Source organism: Oncorhynchus gorbuscha, linkage group LG22, assembly GCF_021184085.1.
Source record: "Oncorhynchus gorbuscha isolate QuinsamMale2020 ecotype Even-year linkage group LG22, OgorEven_v1.0, whole genome shotgun sequence".
Taxonomy (NCBI): domain Eukaryota; kingdom Metazoa; phylum Chordata; class Actinopteri; order Salmoniformes; family Salmonidae; genus Oncorhynchus; species Oncorhynchus gorbuscha.
In genome coordinates this window covers 23,769,001-23,789,498 of record NC_060194.1, presented here as the reverse complement: position 1 = coordinate 23,789,498, position 20,498 = coordinate 23,769,001, and the positions used below count along the sequence as shown (strand labels likewise).

Below are 20,498 nucleotides of genomic sequence, written 5' to 3'. Positions count from 1 at the left end.
GAAGCATATTTGTAAATGCTTCCATAAAGTCATTATTGCATTTGCTTATAAGCACAATAAAAACAGACATTGATAAAAATGTAATATATTTTGAATTACACTTTACAAAAATATAAATGCAATATATAATGAGCTGGCTCCATGTTTCATGAGCTGAAATAAAATATCGCAGAAATGTTCCATACGCACAAAAAGGAGACTTCCCTCAAATTGTATGGACAAATTTGTTTACATCCCTGTTAGTGAGCATTTTATCCTTTGTTAAGATAATCCATCCAGCTGATATGCCTGGCATATCAAGAAGCTGATTAAACAGCATGATCATTACACAGGTGCACCTTGTGCTGGGTACAATAAAAGGCCACTCTAAAATGTGCAGTTTGGGGTAACACAATGCCACAAATCAATTATAATTGTATTTGTCACATGCGCCAAATACAACAGTTGTAGACCTTACAGTGAAATTATTACTTTCAAGCCCTTAACCAACAATTATTTTAGAAGTTAAGAAAAACAGGAGCGTGCAAATTGGCATAATGACTGCAGGAATGTCCACCAGAGCTGTTGCCAGAGAATTGAACGTTCATTCCTCTACCATAAGCGGCCTCCAAGTTCGTTTTAGATCATTTGGCAGTACATCCAACCGGCCTCACAACCGCAGACCACATATTACCATGCCAGCCCAGGACCTCCACATCCGGCTTCTTCACCTGTGGGATTGTCAGACGCGGAGGCAGGTGGGTGCTCAGGAGTATTTCTGTCTGTAATAAAGCCCTTTTGTTGGGAAAAACGAATTCTGATTGGATGCAGCTGGCTCCCCAGTGGGTCAGCCTGGGCCACCCATGGCTGGGCCCCTGCCCAGTCATGGGCAAGGTAGCTTAGTGGTTAGAGCGTTGGACTAGTAACCGGAAGGTTGCGAGTTCAAACCCCGAGCTGACAAGGTACAAATCTGTCGTTCTGCCCCTGAACAGGCAGTTAACCCACTGTTCCCAGGCTGTCATTGAACATAAGAATATGTTCTTAACTGACTTGCCTGGTTAAATAAAGGTAAAATAAAATAAATAAATAAAATGTGAAATCCATAGATTAGGCCCTAATTCAATGAGCCACATTGTAATGTTTAGAAATGAGGGCCTTTAATCTGAAGGTTTTTAATAAGGTACAACGTGACGTCATCGTTTGTGCTGCTGGCAGAATACTAGTCTTGAAAATGAGTTACTGAGACTGCTATAATCGCAGTAATTTCCGTCGAATATCACATAACCACTCGGCTGCGGTGTACGGATGAGTACTGAACGATTATGTAAAGTTCTGACACATTTGAATGAATTGATAATTGCTAACAAGTCCTGCCGAAAAGTTGATCATGCTGAGAATGAAGATTCCCATTCGAACGGCGGAAGGAGACCATACCGTCGAAGACGAGCAGGAAAATACCGATTTCAGCAGTCACACTATTGATTCGGTTCCATATTGTGGTGTGAGGTTCAAAAATTCAGCGGGGGAGTCATATCGCCAGTGGCAAATTGACAAGAAGGCTGTGTTTGAGTGGTTCGGCTTGCACCTCAGCCCAGCGAAGCGGATAGAGTTTATGTACGGACTACTTCATATGTGTCAACCACTTGAGATTCGCTTTTTGGGATCATGTCTTGAGGATCTTGCACGGAAAGATGTCCACGTTTTCCGGGACTTTGAGATAACAGCAAACTGTCAAACTGACTTGGCCTTCCTTAAGGACGTTAGCGACCATGTTTTGCGTTCCAAACTACATGTCTACCTGTCACTTTTGCGATCTGGAAACAGAGAATGTGCGGACACACTGTATCGTGCTTTGAGCCATATTGACCCAGCGCTGTACTTAAATACTTAGCATGGCGTTCCTTTATCTCCACGTGGTGGGAACACTCAGAATGTACCTGATCAACATTGCCCTCGCGAGGGTGGAATGGAGTCTGGGAGATCGGTGCATCCCAGCGGGACTCCACTGGAGGCAGAGTCGGGTTCCCTGGAGCACTTGGCGCTGCTTTTCACCTTGGCCTCACTACACCCTGCGTTCCCTTTTTTACCAGAAGGATACTGTCAGACACCAGTTGGATAATGTGGAACTGGTCTTAGAGGAGAGAATGGATTGCCACAAACGCATGAGTTTCCAGGTAAACACCACTTGACAGTGGCATGTTTATAGTGACCGCCATTGTAAACAAACTCGTACTATTTGGGACCGCGGGAGGAGGGGCTGTCTTGTATTTAGAGTTTATAGTCTCCGGGTTCCGGCGTATTCCCGTGATTGACTGAAGTGCAGCTCAAGAGTGGAATTTAAGGTGGCTTCCTCATTTTACCACGTCTCCTTAGATTCTTACCTACCTATAATAATAATAATATGGTCACAGGGCAGGTGACAGTAGCTAACTCTTCTTATTGGCTTCCACCACATTTACTATCCAGTGTCATTAGATCATTACAGTTGAGGAAACGACAAGAAAGCCAGTGAAAGCACTGGTACTGTGATGAGATGAGATGCATCCCCTGGGGGCCTCAATAAGACTTTCTCGAGAGTTACTTTGACAAGAAGTATTATTAAACCAGCCCTTTTTCTAAAATATTACTAGCCACCTTAGCCATAGGAATGAACAGATGACGTTTTAATCAAAGTCTATATAGAATCAAATATTCTCAATTTCAGCAATCTTAGTTTAGATTGCATAATGTAGCAATTTATTTCTGGTAAATTGGGGCCAAATAATTGATGTAGGAATATGCTGTAATAACATGTACTGTGAATAGGCTTGTGGGGTTAGTAAAGAGGTTCAAACCTTTCATGCCAAGTAGTAATGCAAAGCACTGTTTCATTTCCAAGAACAGTCTTGAATGCCATGGCCATATGACTACAGACTGTGTTCATTGCGCTGTCACAAAAGGACAGACACCATAGACTTTGAATGAAGATCACTTTCTCAATTTGCCTTTAGGGCAATTCCACATTAATGGAATTATGCTGAGACTCTGATTTTTCAATTTAAAATGTATGCCAAACCAAAAACATTGATTTCAAAGTTTCACAAACCATACAACTCTATGCGCAATTACTAATTTGAACAATTTACACAGTAAAACGAACAAAAACATTTACTGGGATACTGCAGATGCAAAGTTTGTTTACAGAATTGCAGTAAAATTTCCCTCTGTTATTCTGTTACCAAAGTTTGTATCACAGTTCTTTGTGTAAATGTGTTTTTGTAAAATGGTCAGTGGAAATTGTCAAAAGTAGTCCTTGTGTGTTGTATGGTTGGCTAAACGTTGAAATCAATGGTGTTGGTTTGGTATACATTTTAAAGTGAAACATCTGACTCTGTAATTCCGATACCATGGAATTGCCCCTTGTGCACCAGGAGAATAGAGAGAGAGAGTTTATCTGGCTTTAGCAGACATTCTGGCCATGGCTACTGTGTCTTCTGTCATCTTGTCCACAGCAGCTAGCTACAGTAGCCTATATGAATGGGAACACCCAGCATTCTTGTTTATGATTGCATTGTGATCTAACTTTGCATTGTGTTGGCGAAACCTCTCTCTCTCTCTCTGTGATCCAGTGAAAAAGCCAAGCGTTTTAATGAGACACACCCTCTTGCTCATGTCTGGCTGGCTGACTGCTCTCTTACAGGGGCATTCTGTAATTCCGTCTTTTTATTTATCCGTTATTTTACCAGGTAAGTTGACTGAGAAGACATTCTCATTTGCAGCAACGACCTGGGGAATAGTTACAGAGGAGAGGGGGATGAATGATCCAATTGTAAACTGTCTCTCCACATAATGGCTTGTCTTGGCTGGCTCTCAGCATAATAACTTGTCTCATTCAGACAGTTAGTTAGCCTACACTTTCCTGTGGATTGGCAGTATTTCTAATCCAAATGGAGATGATTTATGAATAGAAATGAAACTGAAAAGAGAGTTATTCTCAAAGCATGCTGTTAATGGAATTTCTAAATTCCTATATGTTTTATAGCCAAAATCAATTTCACACTCTCTCTAGTTCATTAATGAGGTGTAAGTTCATTAATTATGCATGAAGTAGATCGAGACCAGTCTTAAAAGCCAGGTAAGAGCGTTTAATTCCAGAGAGTACTAACCACATACACATATTTCCACAGGTTATAAACCGAAAATGACATCATCAGTTTCCCACACTCTCTCCGATTCTCACAATAGCCCAGTGTTTTTCAGGTCCAGAGATGTCTTCTACTTCTCTCATAAACCAGACATTCCAATCTGTCTAAAAGATATCTTCTCCTCCACAAATGGTACATCAAGGACCATTCTTATCTGTCAGAAAAGATACATCATCTCTCTCCCTTAAACTTCCCGCAAGGTACAGACAATTCATTTGTTTTCCTTACATTTTCAGTAACAGCTTAACCAAGAGCCCATAGTATTAGATTAAATGGTTCTAATTAGAAATGTATACATAATTAATCATTTCAACTATAATTTCCTCCAACACATGCGGAGAGGAGAAAATTAGTATTGGTTCCAGTTGTTCAGTGCTGTAAGGGGGCAGTTGTTTGAAAGGTATTTGACTGTACTTGTGCAGGTGACATTGCAACTTGATTGGGGGAGAAAGCACAAATGCATACTAAACCATCAATCTCTTCACTTTCCTGGTTGCAGCAGAAGCTCATTTTTTTTTTTTGTTCATGCAATATTTTATGCCCCATTGGCAATCTGTAGCTCAGGACCCCAACATGTCAGTTTTATAGCTAATCTCATGCTATTTTACACATTTTGCCATGAGGCTGAGAGAATATTTTGCAGGTAATTTCAAAGATAATTTCCATTGCTTATGATATGTTAATATACTATCTGGGGAGGGGAGTGCAGGGGTATGGATGAACAGCAATTAATTGCTCAAAAAAATAACCCTGGTCTTCTCTCTTCTTGCAGAAGTTCACATTGACAAGATTGTGCTAAAGACGATATCTTGGAACCGAGTAAACAGTGAATACGGTATTGAGGTATGTACTGTAGGTTCATGTTTGGACTCTGTGCCTTGGTATGTTATTTTCCTGTGTATTTTATTCTTATACATTTTGAGGCATACCTGCTGAAGGATCTAGATATACTTGATTTTTTATTAGGTGCATGTATGGTGGGCCACCAGATTACTTCGTGCTTCCTCCCATTCAAATGATGGCACTGACAAAACGTTTGTCCTGAGCTTCAGATTGTTCATGCAATATTGTATTTTTTTTCTCTGTAAATCATGCAACGTTCTCTTACAACATCTGGACAGGCAGAGTTCTAAGACTTTGCCTGTCCCTTAATCAATTGGCCCGGCGTCGTCCGCATTAGGGTTTGGCCGGGATAGGCCGTCATTGTAAATCAGAAATTGTTCTTAACTGACTTGCTTAGTTAAATAAAGGTCAAATAAAAATCAACAGGCAGGACTGTATGGCCAGGCATCATATGACAGGCAGGACTGTATGGCCAGGCATCATATGAGAGGCAGGACTGTATGGCCAGGCATCATTATGACAGTCAGGACTGTATGGCCAGGCATCATATGACAGGCAGGACTGTATGGCCAGGCATCATATGACAGGCAGGACTGTGCTGAGGATGAGAGCAAGACAGAGAGCCAGGTTAAATAGGACAGCAGGAAGGATTGCGCCCTCCTAATCGCATGCTGTCCTCCGTTGCATGAGAACACAAGCTGGTGGAAATATGTCCTAGCTCGTTTGCCACTCCAAAACATCTGCCGTGATTGTTTTTACAAGCCTGCGGCGGCGGCATATCAGCCTGTAAAGACGTACGCTCTTCAATTTAGACTGGTGGGTTGAAGGACTTGAGGTTAGCTCCAGCACTGAGATGATAAGAGGGGTCATCTCGACTGCTTTCGCTCAGATAGCCGTAGTAGTAATAAAATAAAATAGACTAACATCTGTAGCTTGTTGAGTAGCTAGAACAAACTATACGGTTCAAATCAGATCTGCGTTATGTGGATGGCAAGATGGGCTGTATTGAGATTTCTGAATAACATCAGTTAGAGGAAAAGGACACAAACTATATTTTGGTATTTGTTTCATTTGTCCATTTTTGCAGGTCACCAATCAACTTTAAGATGTATGACTTTCAAAATACAGAAATGATCCCTGTATGATGCATTTTGTGTCGTGATGCAAAATAATCATTCATTTAATTTTTCTGCTTCGTCTGCTCTACAGAGACAGTGGTACTGAGTGTGCACCAGTGTGACCTGTGTGGAGGTGTCACTGATATGAATGTCTAGGCTAGATGATGATGGCCTATCTATGATGGATGGGCTGAAAGAAGTGAGGGATTTTTATATTTCCCTTGGTCTATGGGAAAGACATGTCTCAGTCGAGGGGATTGTGTCCAACAGGGCATAGATAGAACCGTGGTAGGGAAGTGGAAGGGTTTAATATGTTATTGAACCCTACTGTCTTAAAGCCTACTTGAAAATGATGCAGTTAAGAGGCACTGTGTTAGAAATCAACTGCCACGCTCTTGGCTGAAATGTGGAAGGGGACAGTGATAGCATGTTGTTGCCAGCCAGTGCTAGAAACACACACTAGAGAGAGGGGTGGCTTGCTGGGCACTGCCATGTGCTCCGCTGGGCATGGTGTATTAGTATGTTAAAGAGACGGGAACATGATCTTCAGCACAGGATGCACGTCACTCTGCCTGCCCTAGATGTCCAGGCTACTCTTCGTTGTGTTGTGAGAGTAGCCTGTACAACTAGGGCTGTGCTGAGGCCTACAGAGTTTTGTGTAAAACAATGCTGTGAGAGGTAGCCTAGGCTTAGTCTGTTTACTATGCCTCGGCTACCTCTCGCGGTGCGTGCCACTGGCGACGTACAGCACTTTGCCGGACATGCTAGCTGTTTTCGGCGGCACATCATCACTTCAAAAGCATTCCGTCGTGGTGTTATCGGTTGGCCTTCTACTACTGGTAGTACCGGTAAAATGTAAGTTATGAATCATAAATCACCTGACACATTTTGATTTCATCAATCATTTTGAGTTCAAGTTGGTTGTCCAAAATACTATCAGCTTGCACTACATCTTTCCTGATGAATGTCCTGATCTCTGGCCAGTCAATTGGTTAAATTACATTGTTGTTTCGTCTCTTAATCGCTTCCAATAGATCTGAAAATGATACAATAACCATTCATTCAACCGACTGTTTGTTTATAATGAGGGACGTCCCACGTTTAACCTGGACACACAAATAGTAGGAATTTGCGCTGACTTCAGCCATGACTGCATGAGAGAGAAATGAAATCTCTGCATGTCAAATCAAATCAAATCAAATGTATTTGTCACATACACATGGTTAGCAGATGTTAATGCGAGTGTAGCGAAATGCTTGTGCTTCTAGTTCCGACAATGCAGTAATAACCAACAAGTAATCTAACTAACAATTCCAAAAATACTGTCTTATGCACTGTGTCAGGGGATAAGAATATGTACATAAAGATATATGAATGAGTGATGGTACAGAGCAGCATAGGCAAGATACAGTAGATGGTATCGAGTACAGTATATACATATGAGATGAGTATGTAAACAAAGTGGCATAGTTAAAGTGGCGAGTGATACATGTATTACATAAAGATGCAGTAGATGATATAGAGTACAGTATATACGTATACATATGAGATGAATAATGTAGGGTATGTAAACATTATATTAGGTAGCATTGTTTAAAGTGGCTAGTGATATATTTTACATCATTTCCCATCAATTCCCATTATTAAAGTGGCTGGAGTTGAGTCAGTGTGTTGGCAGCGGCCACTCAGTGTTAGTGGTTGCTGTTTAACAGTCTGATGGCCTTGAGATAGAAGCTGTTTTTCAGTCTCTCGGTCCCAGCTTTGATGCACCTGTACTGACCTCGCCTTCTGGATGATAGCAGGGTGAACAGGCAGTGGCTCGGGTGGTTGTTGTCCTTGATGATCTTTATGGCCTTCCTGTAACATCGGGTGGTGTAGGTGTCCTGGAGGGCAGGTAGTTTTCCCCCGGTGATGCGTTGTGCAGACCTCACTACCCTCTGGAGAGCCTTACGGTTGTGGGCGGAGCAGTTGCCGTACCAGGCGGTGATACAGCCCGCCAGGATGCTCTCGATTGTGTATCTGTAGAAGTTTGTGAGTGCTTTTGGTGACAAGCCGAATTTCTTCAGCCTCCCGAGGTTGAAGAGGCACTGCTGCGCCTTCTTCACGATGCTGTCTGTGTGAGTGGACCAATTCAGTTTGTCTGTGATGTGTATGCCGAGGAACTTAAAACTTACTACCCTCTCTACTACTGTTCCATCGTTGTGGATAGGGGGGTGTTCCCTCTGCTGTTTCCTGAAGTCCATAATCATCTCCTTAGTTTTGTTGACGTTGAGTGTGCGGTTATTTTCCTGACACCACACTCCGAGGGCCCTCACCTCCTCCCTGTAGGCAGTCTCGTCGTTGTTGATAATCAAGTTGCACAGGGCGGGGTCGAGTTGCACAGGGCGGGGTCGAGACCCAGGGTCTCGAGCTTGATGACGAGCTTGGAGGGTACTATGGTGTTAAATGCCGAGCTGTAGTCGATGAACAGCATTCTCACATAGGGATTCCTCTTGTCCAGATGGGTTAGGGCAGTGTGCAGTGTGGTTGAGATTGCATCGTCTGTGGACCTATTTGGGCGGAAAGCAAATTGGAGTGGGTCTAGGGTGTCAGGTAGGGTGGAGGTGATATGGTCCTTGACTAGTCTCTCAAAGCACTTCATGATGACGGAAGTGAGTGCTACGGGGCGGTAGTCGTTTAGCTCAGTTACCTTAGCTTTCTTGGGAACAGGAACAATGGTGGCCCTCTTGAAGCATGTGGGAACAGCAGACTGGTATAGGGATTGATTGAATATGTCCGTAAACACACCGGCCAGCTGGTCTGCGCATGCTCTGAGGGCGCGGCTGGGGATGCCGTCTGGGCCTGCAGCCTTGCGAGGGTTAACACGTTTAAATGTTTTACTCACCTCGGCTGCAGTGAAGGAGAGGCCGCATGTTTTCGTTGCAGGCCGTGTCAGTGGCACTGTATTGTCCTCAAAGTGGGCAAAAAAAGTTATTTAGTCTGCCTGGGAGCAAGACATCCTGGTCCGTGACTGGGCTGGATTTCTTCCTGTAATCCGTAATTGACTGTAGACCCTGCCACATACCTCTTGTGTCTGAGCCGTTGAATTGAGATTCTACTTTGTCTCTGTACTGACGCTTAGCTTGTTTGATAGCCTTGCGGAGGGAATAGCTGCACTGTTTGTATTCAGTCATGTTACCAGTCACCTTGCCCTGATTAAAAGCAGTGGTTCGCGCTTTCAGTTTCACGCGAATGCTGCCATCAATCCACGGTTTCTGGTTAGGGAATGTTTTAATCGTTGCTATGGGAACGCCTGCAGGTGGGAGTGTGTGTTTCACTGTCCAATCCCAGGTTTGAACATGAACTGAGCGTGTGATCTGAGATCTGAGGCTGTTCGGTCTCTTGGGCATCAACTTGGGAAAGCCTCAAGGGAGAGCAGACAGTGCATTATAAACAAAGAGCCGCATATATTGGCCAAAAAAATAACACATCTGATATATATATTTATTTTTTCGGTGTGTAGAGAAAAGTGAGGTGGGGCATCCGACAAATTAAACTTTGTCCGGCCTTACTGTTCTGGCTTGTTGAATTTGACAAAGAGCAACAGATTTTTCATATCCCACTTCAAGTTGTGAGTGCTTTTGCATTCACCTTTGTCAGATCAGGGATCATGATGAAGATGGAATAGGGTGCTGTTTGGGGACTCCACTCAGCCATTTGAACTGTTTCCCCTAGAATTTAGCTAGGGGGGTCTGGGAGCACCAAAACATTTTTGAGGCCCTTGTTGGCTGCAGAGACATTTAGCTTCCTTTTTTAAGCAAATCTCTTGCAATTATACACATTTTGCCATGGGGCAAAAACGAAAAAAAGTTTTGAAGATGCACTATGCAGAAATCCCTCAGCCATTTCCTGGTTGCTAAAATTCTAATAGTTTGCCTGATTTCTGTTTCTGTGATCAAACAAGCAAGTATAGTGTAGAGAATCATTGTACCATCTAAACTGCTGGGAAATATATTTTCCATAGCCAAAAATATTATTACTCTGTGATGGACAGGGTAGAGTAGAGACTGCCAGTCTGTGAAAGAGCTGTTTTTAAATTGACACAATACCTCTTAGCAAAGGTGTCAGCTAGAGATTACATGCAGGAGCTTGTAGGGATTTGTAGTTTTGCATAGTCTACTTTGATGCTAATTAGTATTTCCAAATCTGAGAGTAAATAGAGCCGACGACATTGATAAAAGTGACCTTGTCTGAGAGCGATTTACATTTACATTACATTTACATTACATTTAAGTCATTTAGCAGACGCTCTTATCCAGAGCGACTTACAAATTGGTGCATTCACCTTATGACATCCAGTGGAACAGCCACTTTACAATAGTGCATCTACATATTTTAAGGGGGGGGAGGGGGGGGGGTGAGAAGGATTACTTTATCCTATCCTAGGTATTCCTTAAAGAGGTGGGGTTTCAGGTGTCTCCGGAAGGTGGTGATTGACTCCGCTGTCCTGGCGTCGTGAGGGAGTTTGTTCCACCATTGGGGAGCCAGAGCAGCGAACAGTTTTGACTGGGCTGAGCGGGAACTGTACTTCCTCAGTGGTAGGGAGGCGAGCAGGCCAGAGGTGGATGAACGCAGTGCCCTTATTTGGGTGTAGGGCCTGATCAGAGCCTGGAGGTACTGAGGTGCCGTTCCCCTCACAGCTCCGTAGGCAAGCACCATGGTCTTGTAGCGGATGCGAGCTTCAACTGGAAGCCAGTGGAGAGAGCGGAGGAGCGGGGTGACGTTAGAGAACTTGGGAAGGTTGAACACTAGACGGGCTGCAGCGTTCTGGATGAGTTGTAGGGGTTTAATGGCACAGGCAGGGAGCCCAGCCAACAGCGAGTTGCAGTAATCCAGACGGGAGATGACAAGTGCCTGGATTAGGACCTGCGCCGCTTCCTGTGTGAGGCAGGGTCGTACTCTGCGGATGTTGTAGAGCATGAACCTACAGGAACGGGCCACCGCCTTGATGTTAGTTGAGAACGACAGGGTGTTGTCCAGGATCACGCCAAGGTTCTTAGCGCTCTGGGAGGAGGACACAATGGAGTTGTCATTTACACGCTTATGAAAATGTCGCGCCAGGGTAAGCCTACATGAAACACAGACGTTACTTTAAGTGGTTCTAAAATCCACTATGGGAAAAATGTAGCCACTTGGAGCCACTTTCATATTTGACCGCTAGGTTTTATGGGTATTATGACTCATACAGTGGTACTTTATTGCATCATGCTGTCAAAAGCAATGTATCGGATGTGTGTTTAGTAAAGCATACTTATGAGGTGATGTTGTCTCCTTCTCTTCCCCTCTTCTAGGTCCAGTGGTCTGACTCAACATGGACCACAATGACCAAGACTCACCATGAGCTGGGCGACTTCCTGTCTAAGGTACAAGAGAAAAAACACATCCCCATCAATAGATTATAGGCCTAGAATATACTGGATTTAATGTCAGGAGAAATGAAATCACACACTCCTCCATTTGTACAGAGAGGTCACTAAATGTTGTCTTATAAAGGTCAACCCAGATGCTGTTTTTACTTTCCAAATGTTGTCATGTGTTTTCTAGTCACTGAATGCTCTGTGTGCCGGCTAATAGGACTAATGCTAATACTGTGACTTTCTGTATTCAAATGTGTTTCTTCGTCTAGCTTTATGTATACCCCTTAATGTTGTATGTAAACATCATGAATATACTGTGGCAAAAAAAGTATGTGAACCCTGGAAATACCTGCATTTCTGCATAAATTGGTCTAAAATTTGATCTGGTCACAACAATAGACAAACAGTCTGTTTAAACTAATAACACACAAATAATCATATGTTTTCATGTCTTTATTGAACACACCGTGTAAACACACAGTGCAGGGTGGGAAAAGTATGTGAACCCTTGGATTTAATAACTGGTTGACCCGCCTTTTGGTAGCAAGTGTTCACGTGCTTTTTCTTGCCACTGTATGAAGGTATATGATAACCACTCATGATTCCCTGAACCCCATACAGAGGTCCACTGAGCCCTTTGAGAAGGGCCTGGTGAGGTTACTGGCCCAGGGATACCAGTATGAGCCCAGGGACCTGGAGAGGACACTACAGTGAGTTCCCCTCTTTGTTTAATCATTCAGCTCAGAGCAGCACAAAGCGTAATTGGAAATCTCAACAGGGTTTTTATAATGTCAATACAAAAATATACACTGCTCAAAAAAATAAAGGGAACACTAAAATAACACATCCTAAATCTGAATGAATGAAATATTCTTCTTAAATATGTTTTTATTTACATAGTTGAATGTTCTGACAACAAAATCACACACAAATTATCAATGTAAATCAAATTTATCAACCCATGGAGGTCTGGATTTGGAGTCACATTCAAAATTAAAGTGGAAAACCACACTCCAGACTGATCCAACTTTGATGTAATGTCCTTAAAACAAGTCAAAATGAGGCTCAGTAGTGTGTGGCCTCTGTGTCTGTATGACCTCCCTACAACGCCTGGGCATGCTCCTGATGAGGTGGCGGATGGTCTCCTGAGGGATCTCCTCCCAGACCTGGACTAAAGCATCCGCCAACTCCTGGACAGTCTGTGGTGCAACGTGGCGTTGGTGGATGGAGCGAGACATGATGTCCCAGATGTGCTCTCGGTACCTAATGGCAGTCAGGCTACCTCTGTCGAGCACATGGAGGGCTGTGCGGCCCCCCAAAGAAATGCCACCCCACACCATGACTGACCCACCGCCAAACCTGTCATGCTGGAGGATATTGCCGGCAGCAGAACGTTCTCCACGGCGTCTCCAGACTCTGTCACGTGCTCAGTGTGAACCTGCTTTCATCTGTGAAGAGCACAGGGCACCAGTGGTGAATTTGCCAATCTTGGTGTTCTCTGGCAAATGCCAAACGTCCTGCACGGTGTTGGGTTGTAAGCACAACCCCAACCTATGGACGTTGGGCCCTCATTACCACCCTCATGGAGTCTGTTTCTGACCGTTTGAGCAGACACATGCACATTTGTGGCCTGCTGGAGGTCATTTTCCAGGGCTCTGGCAGTGCTCCTCCTGCTCCTCCTTGCACAAAGGCGGAGGTAGCGGTCCTGCTGCTGGGTTGTTGCCCTGCTATGGCCTCCTCCACATCTCCTGATGTATTGGCCTGTCTCCTGGTAGCGCCTCCATGCTCTGGACACTACACTGACAGACACAGCAAACCTTCTTGCCACAGCTCGCATTGATGTGCCACCCTGGATGAGCTGCACTACCTGAGCCACTTGTGTGTTGAATCAAGTGTAGTTTTTTTGTACCAATTCATAAACCATGTGCCATGGAATTGGTACATCAAATCTCCTCCCATATATTTTGCAACCTGTATGGTGCAGCTGTCAACAGTTTTGTCCTCGGATGAAACTGGTATATTTTTCTATTTATGCCAATTCCTTTCAGCCAATTTGTATCTTTAATATATGGCAGGCAAACACGTTCCCTAGCTTCTCCCTTTTCCACTTGCCTCATCCATTGTTGTGGTCGTGCTGCAATCAGTTAGTTGTAAGTTTGTAACTGCATATGTGACACAACTCCTCCATTTCTATTCATAATGTCATTAATAAATAAAATACCATGAAATAATGTTTTTGTTATTAATCAATATATTTGAGTTTAACCATAACATTTGTTGTAATATTTGTTCTATCTTTTCTGGAGGATAAAACTGAAATTGTAACCAGCTCTGTATGGCTTGTTTAAGAAAGGGCGATACCTTAAGCAAAATTTCATTTTCAATTAGTTGGAAATGAGAAATTAATCTGTGTGAGAGCAAAAAAGCCATTTTGAACAAAGGATGAGCTTTTCTTAATAATCTCCTGGAGAACCGTTTTGTGTTTACGTATAACTTATGTATGAGTGAAGCTTTAACAGAGAGGTTTAAAGCTTTTAGTATTTAATCATTTTAACCCCCCCAAACTCATATTCATTATGCAAATAGGCATGTTTAATTTTGTCTGGCTTAGCATTCCAAAAAGAATGAAATATGTTTTGCTCATATGATTTTAAAAACAAATCCTCTGGAGTAGGCAATGCCGTTAGTATGTAAGTAAGTAAACTGTGATGGGACCAAATAGTTTATTCATGGAATTTTCCGTAAATAGGCAAGTATTTACCTCTCCATGGTTGCAAAGTCTCTCTATTTCTGCTAGCTTTCTATTGAAATTAATTGTGGTAAGTTCATTTATAATTTGAGATGTGAAAACCAAGTGTGATACTTGAAGCTCAAGCACTTTCCTGTTACCTGTAGTACATGTTGCTTTACTCTGAAGCCTCAATATTGTGCAGAAAGTAGAGTAGTCTACCCTCTAGTTATTGTCACCAACGCTTCCATAAGCTCCGGTGTTGTCAGTTATGGTGAAGAACCTCAGGCTTCACATATGTCCGAACCATAGAACCCAGGCAATGATATCTAGGTCAATGGTGAGGATGTCATTACCCGAGGGATTCGCTGGCCATCCTTGACAGATATGGATGGGATCACTTTTTTCTGCCCTTCCTCTCCCATTCAAGCCCCACCAGCACTTTGACTTCCCACTCAAAGTGTACTATAACCATACCTTGCTGTTTGATGTACTAGTATACAGCAGGTGATTGTACACATGAAATTTCAATTTCCAAGTCACCTTCTCTCTCTTTCCCTCTGTATAATTTATACCCCCATCCCCCCCCCCCCCCATCTCTCTACACTGTGACAGGGAGATGCTTCTGTCAGCCCCAGCAGCCTTCAGGCAGAGACGAGAGGTCTGCAGGTTCCTCCTCCCCCACTGCAGCCACTGTAAGTGTCTGTGCCCCTGTCACAGCCTTCAGGCAGGTGAGATATCATATGCCCCACTGACCTTTACAGGAATGCATGTCTACATGAACCATCCCCATGATTGGTTAGGGATACCTTGGAACTCGGAGCACAGTTACCCCTCTCTCTTCTCAAATAATTTGTATGTGGATTGATCTGGTCGGTTCCTAATGACTAATCGTACCAATGAACATCTTCTCAGTCATCCTAACTCCATATTTTTCAACTTCCTTTGACAGCGCCCTGAGCCATGTTTCAGTAGTGCTACCTTCGAGAATAAACCCAGCTTCACAGTGAACACTTCTCAGCATAGCTGCAGGGCCAGGAGGCTGTTTTACCACATGAAACCCCAGCCATTATAAATTGACTTGGTGAAATTATTATTGAGAAAGTTTCCTCAAGCATCCATTGCTGGTTGGTTTCACACAGCTACGTCAAATTGACCACAGAAATCCATAAACCAAGAGTGTATTTCTTTTGTTAGAGACGTGGAAAAGCTGTGATGTTGTGTAGGCAGGAGGTCTCGTCGCTCATTCCCTAATATCTCACCATCCGGTCTCGCCTACCCAGATAACACAGCACCTCCTGGAAAGACCTGTAAGGCACCTGAGCACTTTAAAGAAGGCTGCACTGAGCCATCCAGTCAGGACCATGGTGTGTGTGCTGTATGGTATTAGTTATATTGTCTTTAGGCAGAGTAATGATTTATTTAGCATGTCTATCATTCTTTGTGGGGTTGAAATAACACCGTATTTGTAAATGGCTATTTCATAGGGACAGATATTTGTTGCCTGTAGTTGAAGTTCACTAGTACACTAGTCATTCTCCTCTCCCTCACCCAGACATAGGTTCTCACCACCTAAGGCATCAGAAGGCGTGCAGCAGCAAGAGGCTAGGCCAGAGGGGTAAGAGCTCTATCTGTTCAGTCCAAGACTTGTGACCTTGTGTCTGATGCACTGATGGGTTATACTAAGAGGATCCCTGCTTTCACTTTACAGCACACTGATGACAAAGAGCAGCCAGAGTGAGAGCCAGAGGCCTGCTGTTCACGCAGAGCACAATGGAGTGATGGAGAGGAGGAGGAGGAGGAGGAGGAAACCAGGCATCATGACCTGTAGGCCAGACCCACATCAGGTCAGTCACACTGGCCTCTCCTTTCTCTCTCTGGCCTGGCCATTAGAAACGCTGGTAGGTTGGCGGTGGAGGACTGTCTATGTGCTGTATACTGCTGACTGGCATTTGTTTTTTTTTTTTTTTCCATAATACTCATTTGAATCTGTTTAGGGTGTTAAAAGACCTCCTCTCTCTTCAGAACACAGATGAGAAATTGGCTTTCACTCCAGAAAAAAAGAGCAGAAGAAGACCTGGTGGAAGGAGAAGTGATGGGGCTAAAGGCTACATCCCCAGCAGCTTCATCAGACCACAGTCAACACACATGACCAGACAGGGTGCCAGTAACAGGAAGTAACCAATGGGTGTGGCAATAGCCACCCTATTTGTTTTCCAGCTTAACAATTCACATTATAACAACATGTATGTTGTGTGTTCCTTTACCACTGTAGAGAAGAGACATCCTACACTGGCAGTCCCCTGAGTGTACACACTATCAATGACGGTCCAGAATGGGCAAACCATGCCAGACAGGACGGTCATGGTCACTCCACAGCCGGGGGACGGTTCACCAGCAGATGGGGCACTGACTGGGACCACCTCCGTGGTTCCTCAGGAGTCCATCGCAAGCCAAGCTTCCCTGGGAGACCCTGAGAGGCAGAGGCACGTGTCTGCCCCCCTGAGCTCACCTCAGCTAGCCAATGCAGGGTCCAGCATTTACCTAAACCCCCAGTGTTATATGACCCCTACCAGCCCAGAGAGTAGAAGCACTAACCCCCATCACCAGCCCCCAATGAGCGCCATCAGTGTCATCCCCCTGACCTTCCACGTGTGCCCCCTGAGGCCAGCATACACCAGCACTGACCCAGCCTCCACCGCCACCCTACCCCTAGCAGCCTCTCTCCCTGACCCTAGCACCAGGACTCAAGCCCTGGCTGCGCCCACCAGCATACCCACCCCTACCTCCGTGACACCCTCCTCAGTGGCCACTGTCACCCCAGCTGCAATCAGCCAGGTTCAGACCACTCTGCCCCCAGCCATCCCCACTCACACCCCCGGCCCCGTGGCCAGCCCAGCCCTGACCCTCATCCACAGCACGGCCCAGGGAGATGGTGCCTCTTGCAGCAGCTCTTGGGTGGCAGCAGGGCAGGCCCAGACCCAGCAGCAGGCCCTCCCTCCACAGCAAAAGCAGATGAGCTGCAATTCCTGTGGTTGCCGTGGCAGCTGTGGTAATAGCCACTCTACCAGCCCCAACTTCTCCTTCCCTCCCCAGCTGAGGCGCCAGGTTTTCAGCAATGCCCACCTCCCTCTCTTCCACCTCCCATCCATGTGCAGCACTGGATATCCCAGCCACCGCTGCCAGGTCCAACACCAGAGCAACGCCACCACCCAGCTACCTTTCTACTCCCCTCCACCTCACACGGGCCACCCCCACCTCCACGCCACTTCCACCACATGCTGGCCACCCGGGCTGGTTACAACCTGCAGCAGATGGCAGCTGCTCCCTTCAACAGCTTCTACACGCCCATGTTCTCCTCGTTGGGACTGGGACTGGGCACGGGCACGATGAAGAGCAGTGCCAACGTCTCTTGCTATAACTGTGGGCTAAGCGGGCATTATGCCCAGGACTGCAAACAGCCCTCCATGGACGCCGGCAGCAAGGTAATATTGGCCAGGCTAGTGGCAGAGAGAGGAGGTGAAGTCTCTCAGAGATTCCTCATCCTTAGTTTCAGCATAGGAAGGCAAAGCTTTATTTGGTAACCTGTTGTCTGAAGCTGGATTGTCTGAATGAGCTCTATTAAATACCCAGGCCAAGTGTTAAAACATGTTTTGATAGGACTGACTCTGAATCTGAAAGACTAGCATAGACTATGGACATCACATTTCTTTAGGTTACTTGTTAGGCACGCGACACTGACACACTCCTGTGTGTGTGTGTTTCAGGTGACTTTCGGCTGAAGTACATGGCCCCCCCACTTATTTGAAGCAGACTAAACTGACTGACATGAGGGGACCAAGGCAATGCTTTGTTTCTCACTACAGTAAAGGTTCCAGAAAATGTTTTCGTGGGTTGAGTTTTTCACAAATTGTATAACTTTGCAAATATCCGGACTTGTTTCTCAGCAGAGAATGGAATCCTGTATCATTCTCAAATCCAAAATCACCCTAGCCACTTCGGAAATCTGAATGCATTGGATAGATTAAATCAATGGTGAAAGCTTTACCTGAGCTTGCCTTCTGATAAGCCAAGTGGAACTCCTACCATATTGCCTTCACCTATACAATACTTCCTGATCTAAGGTTAGAGTTTTGGATTGGGCTACAGAATCAATGGTCCCTTGTCCTACCGCCCATGCATGTACTGTACCTATTGAATGTGTGGCTCCTGCCTGTTTGTGTAGACGTGTCCAGCTCTTTGTTGCCAGAACGTACGTGCCATATTCCTCCTTTCTCATGCAGCAAGGAGGTTGTATTATGCATGTAAGTGTATATTTGTGCACAGCAGTAAGGGGCTCACTTCACACACATACCTTACCTGTATGATTGACGACTATACAGAATAACTTCTGTATTAGAAAAAAGGTAACACGGTTGTTTGTGGGTTTGAAAGCCACTTGTCTTTCACTGTTCGTTGAGGTGGGTTGTTTTGTGTTTTCCACAGACAGGCAAAAAATATGTAAACTATTTGAAATTACATTTAGGTAAAATCACTGTTTTATTAACTGGAACTTATCCTCTGTTTTTCTGTAAGAAGCTTTTCAGGGTTTTTTAAGCATTTTGTATTGGATTTCAGAGGCCTAGTTGTTGACTTTATTTGAATGAATATCTTTATTTTGATAAAGAACATTTTAAAGTTGAGTGGAAAAATAGACTATCAAGCTTGGGTTGTATTTGTTTAACTTTTCTATAGTTAAAGATGCTGTGCTGTAGATTAAGGTCGTGTTACCTCTGATGCGATGACTGCATTACTAAATGTTAACATGTAGTTACTGAAAGGGAAGAATACAATAGTTCCTTCCTGTGCTAAATTAAGCTACCATCATTTTTTTCAGTTAAGTTGGTAGCAATCAAACAGCTAAGTTTATCTTTTTTATATGGGGAGAAACCCATACTATAATGAACAAAAGGAAATGCAATTTCAAACATTTTAATGAGTTACAGTTCATATGAGGAAATCAGTCTATTTAAATAAATACATTTGGTCCTAATGTATGGATTGTACATGACTGGGAATACCGATATGCAGCCGTTAGTCAGATACCTTAAAAGAAATGGGCCTCAGTATATCGTCACAGTATTTCTGTGCATTCAAATTGACATCGATAAAATGCAGTTGTATTGGTTGTCCGTAGTTTATGCTTGCCCAAACCATAACCCTGTCGTCAACCATGGGGCACTCTGTTCACAACTTTGACATCAGCAAACCGCTCCCCCACACGATGCCATACACGTGGTCTGCGGTTGAGGCTGGTTGGACTCATTGCCAAATTCTCTAAAATGGCGTTGGAGGTGGCTTAAGGTAGAGAAATGAACATTACATTTTCTGACAACCGCTCTAGTGGACACTTCTGCAGTCAGCATGCCAATTGCATGTGCCCTCAACTTGAGACATCTGTAGCATTGTGACAAAACGGCACATTTTAGAGTGGTCTTTTGTCCCCAGCACAAGGTGTACCTATGTAATGATCATGCTGTTTAATCAGCTTTTTGATATGTCGCACCTGACATAATCCAAGTGGATGGTTTATCTTGGTAATGGAGAAATGCTCACTAACAGGAATGTAAAAAAAATTGTGCACAAAATCTTGAGAAATAAACTTTTTGTGTGTATGAAGCATTTCAGGGATCTTCTATTTCAGCTCAGGAAACATGGGACCAACACTTTACATGTATTAATCATTTTGTTCAGTGTATATCGTGTTGGCAAAATAAATTCTTCAGTGTTTTTATCCTTTGAATATTTTGAATATCTAAGGTCTTTTCAGTGTTATCTCCATTGAACAATGCTTTTGACTATTTACTATTGTATTAATGTTTTTCACTTGTCCCGGGTCAAATCAATTCTGTACTGTACAGTCACCAGCCAGATGGTGGCAGTGTATGTCAAGTGTAGATATCAATGTTGTACTTGATGAGAACAGTATTTATAGTAGGAGCAGTAAGTTTTTATTACATTTTTTTATATTGAGTCCAGGTTGAAAATACTGATCAGAAAGAGGGGTTTCTGTATTTCAACATTGCATAGAACTATGTCAAATCGTCAATGTCGAGGAAGAAATATTATTTCATCAGCATAGTAAAATGTGTAAGCCAGGGACATCTAGATATAACTAAGGCTATTACTTATTTCACTACATTGACAACAATTCAATGTAACAAGCAGAAAACAGAATCGTCCTGCCAACCATTTGAAAATGTATTCTGCA

General features: G+C 43.9%; 2 protein-coding genes across 5 annotated transcripts in view; one reads left to right on the top strand and one right to left on the bottom strand.

Moving 5' to 3' along the window:
• The window catches only part of si:ch211-106n13.3 (vWFA and Collagen domain-containing protein), a 34,018-nt gene extending 31,802 nt beyond the window's left edge, over positions 1-2,216 (bottom strand). The window contains exon 1 of the mRNA XM_046321160.1: positions 1,917-2,216. The gene's annotated coding sequence lies outside the window, so the exon portion shown is untranslated. The remainder of the gene's footprint in view (positions 1-1,916) is intronic.
• On the top strand, positions 1,180-20,030 carry LOC124009378 (zinc finger CCHC domain-containing protein 2-like). Of its 4 annotated transcripts, none has more exons than XM_046321165.1 (10): positions 1,180-2,153; positions 4,306-4,363; positions 4,936-5,006; positions 11,455-11,526; positions 12,142-12,230; positions 14,864-14,943; positions 15,532-15,615; positions 15,804-15,866; positions 15,960-16,095; positions 16,274-20,030. In XM_046321165.1, exons 1-9 carry the CDS (start codon positions 1,872-1,874, stop codon positions 15,965-15,967), a joined length of 807 nt encoding a protein of 268 aa, XP_046177121.1. In that variant the 5' UTR covers positions 1,180-1,871; the 3' UTR covers positions 15,968-16,095; positions 16,274-20,030. The 4 variants fall into 4 exon arrangements, with proteins under 4 accessions (XP_046177121.1, XP_046177120.1, XP_046177119.1 ...); XM_046321164.1 differs by having other exon boundaries at positions 14,864-14,979; XM_046321163.1 differs by lacking the exons at positions 1,180-2,153; positions 4,306-4,363; positions 4,936-5,006; ... (3 more) ...; positions 15,532-15,615; positions 15,804-15,866 and having other exon boundaries at positions 15,959-16,095; positions 16,274-16,409; positions 16,524-20,030.
• Positions 20,031-20,498: the final 468 nt, after the last annotated feature.

Coding starts and splice junctions, on each gene's coding strand:
- LOC124009378 (XM_046321163.1), top strand. CDS start 16,571: ATGACGGTCCAGAATGGGCAAACCATGCCAGACAGGACGGTCATGGTC.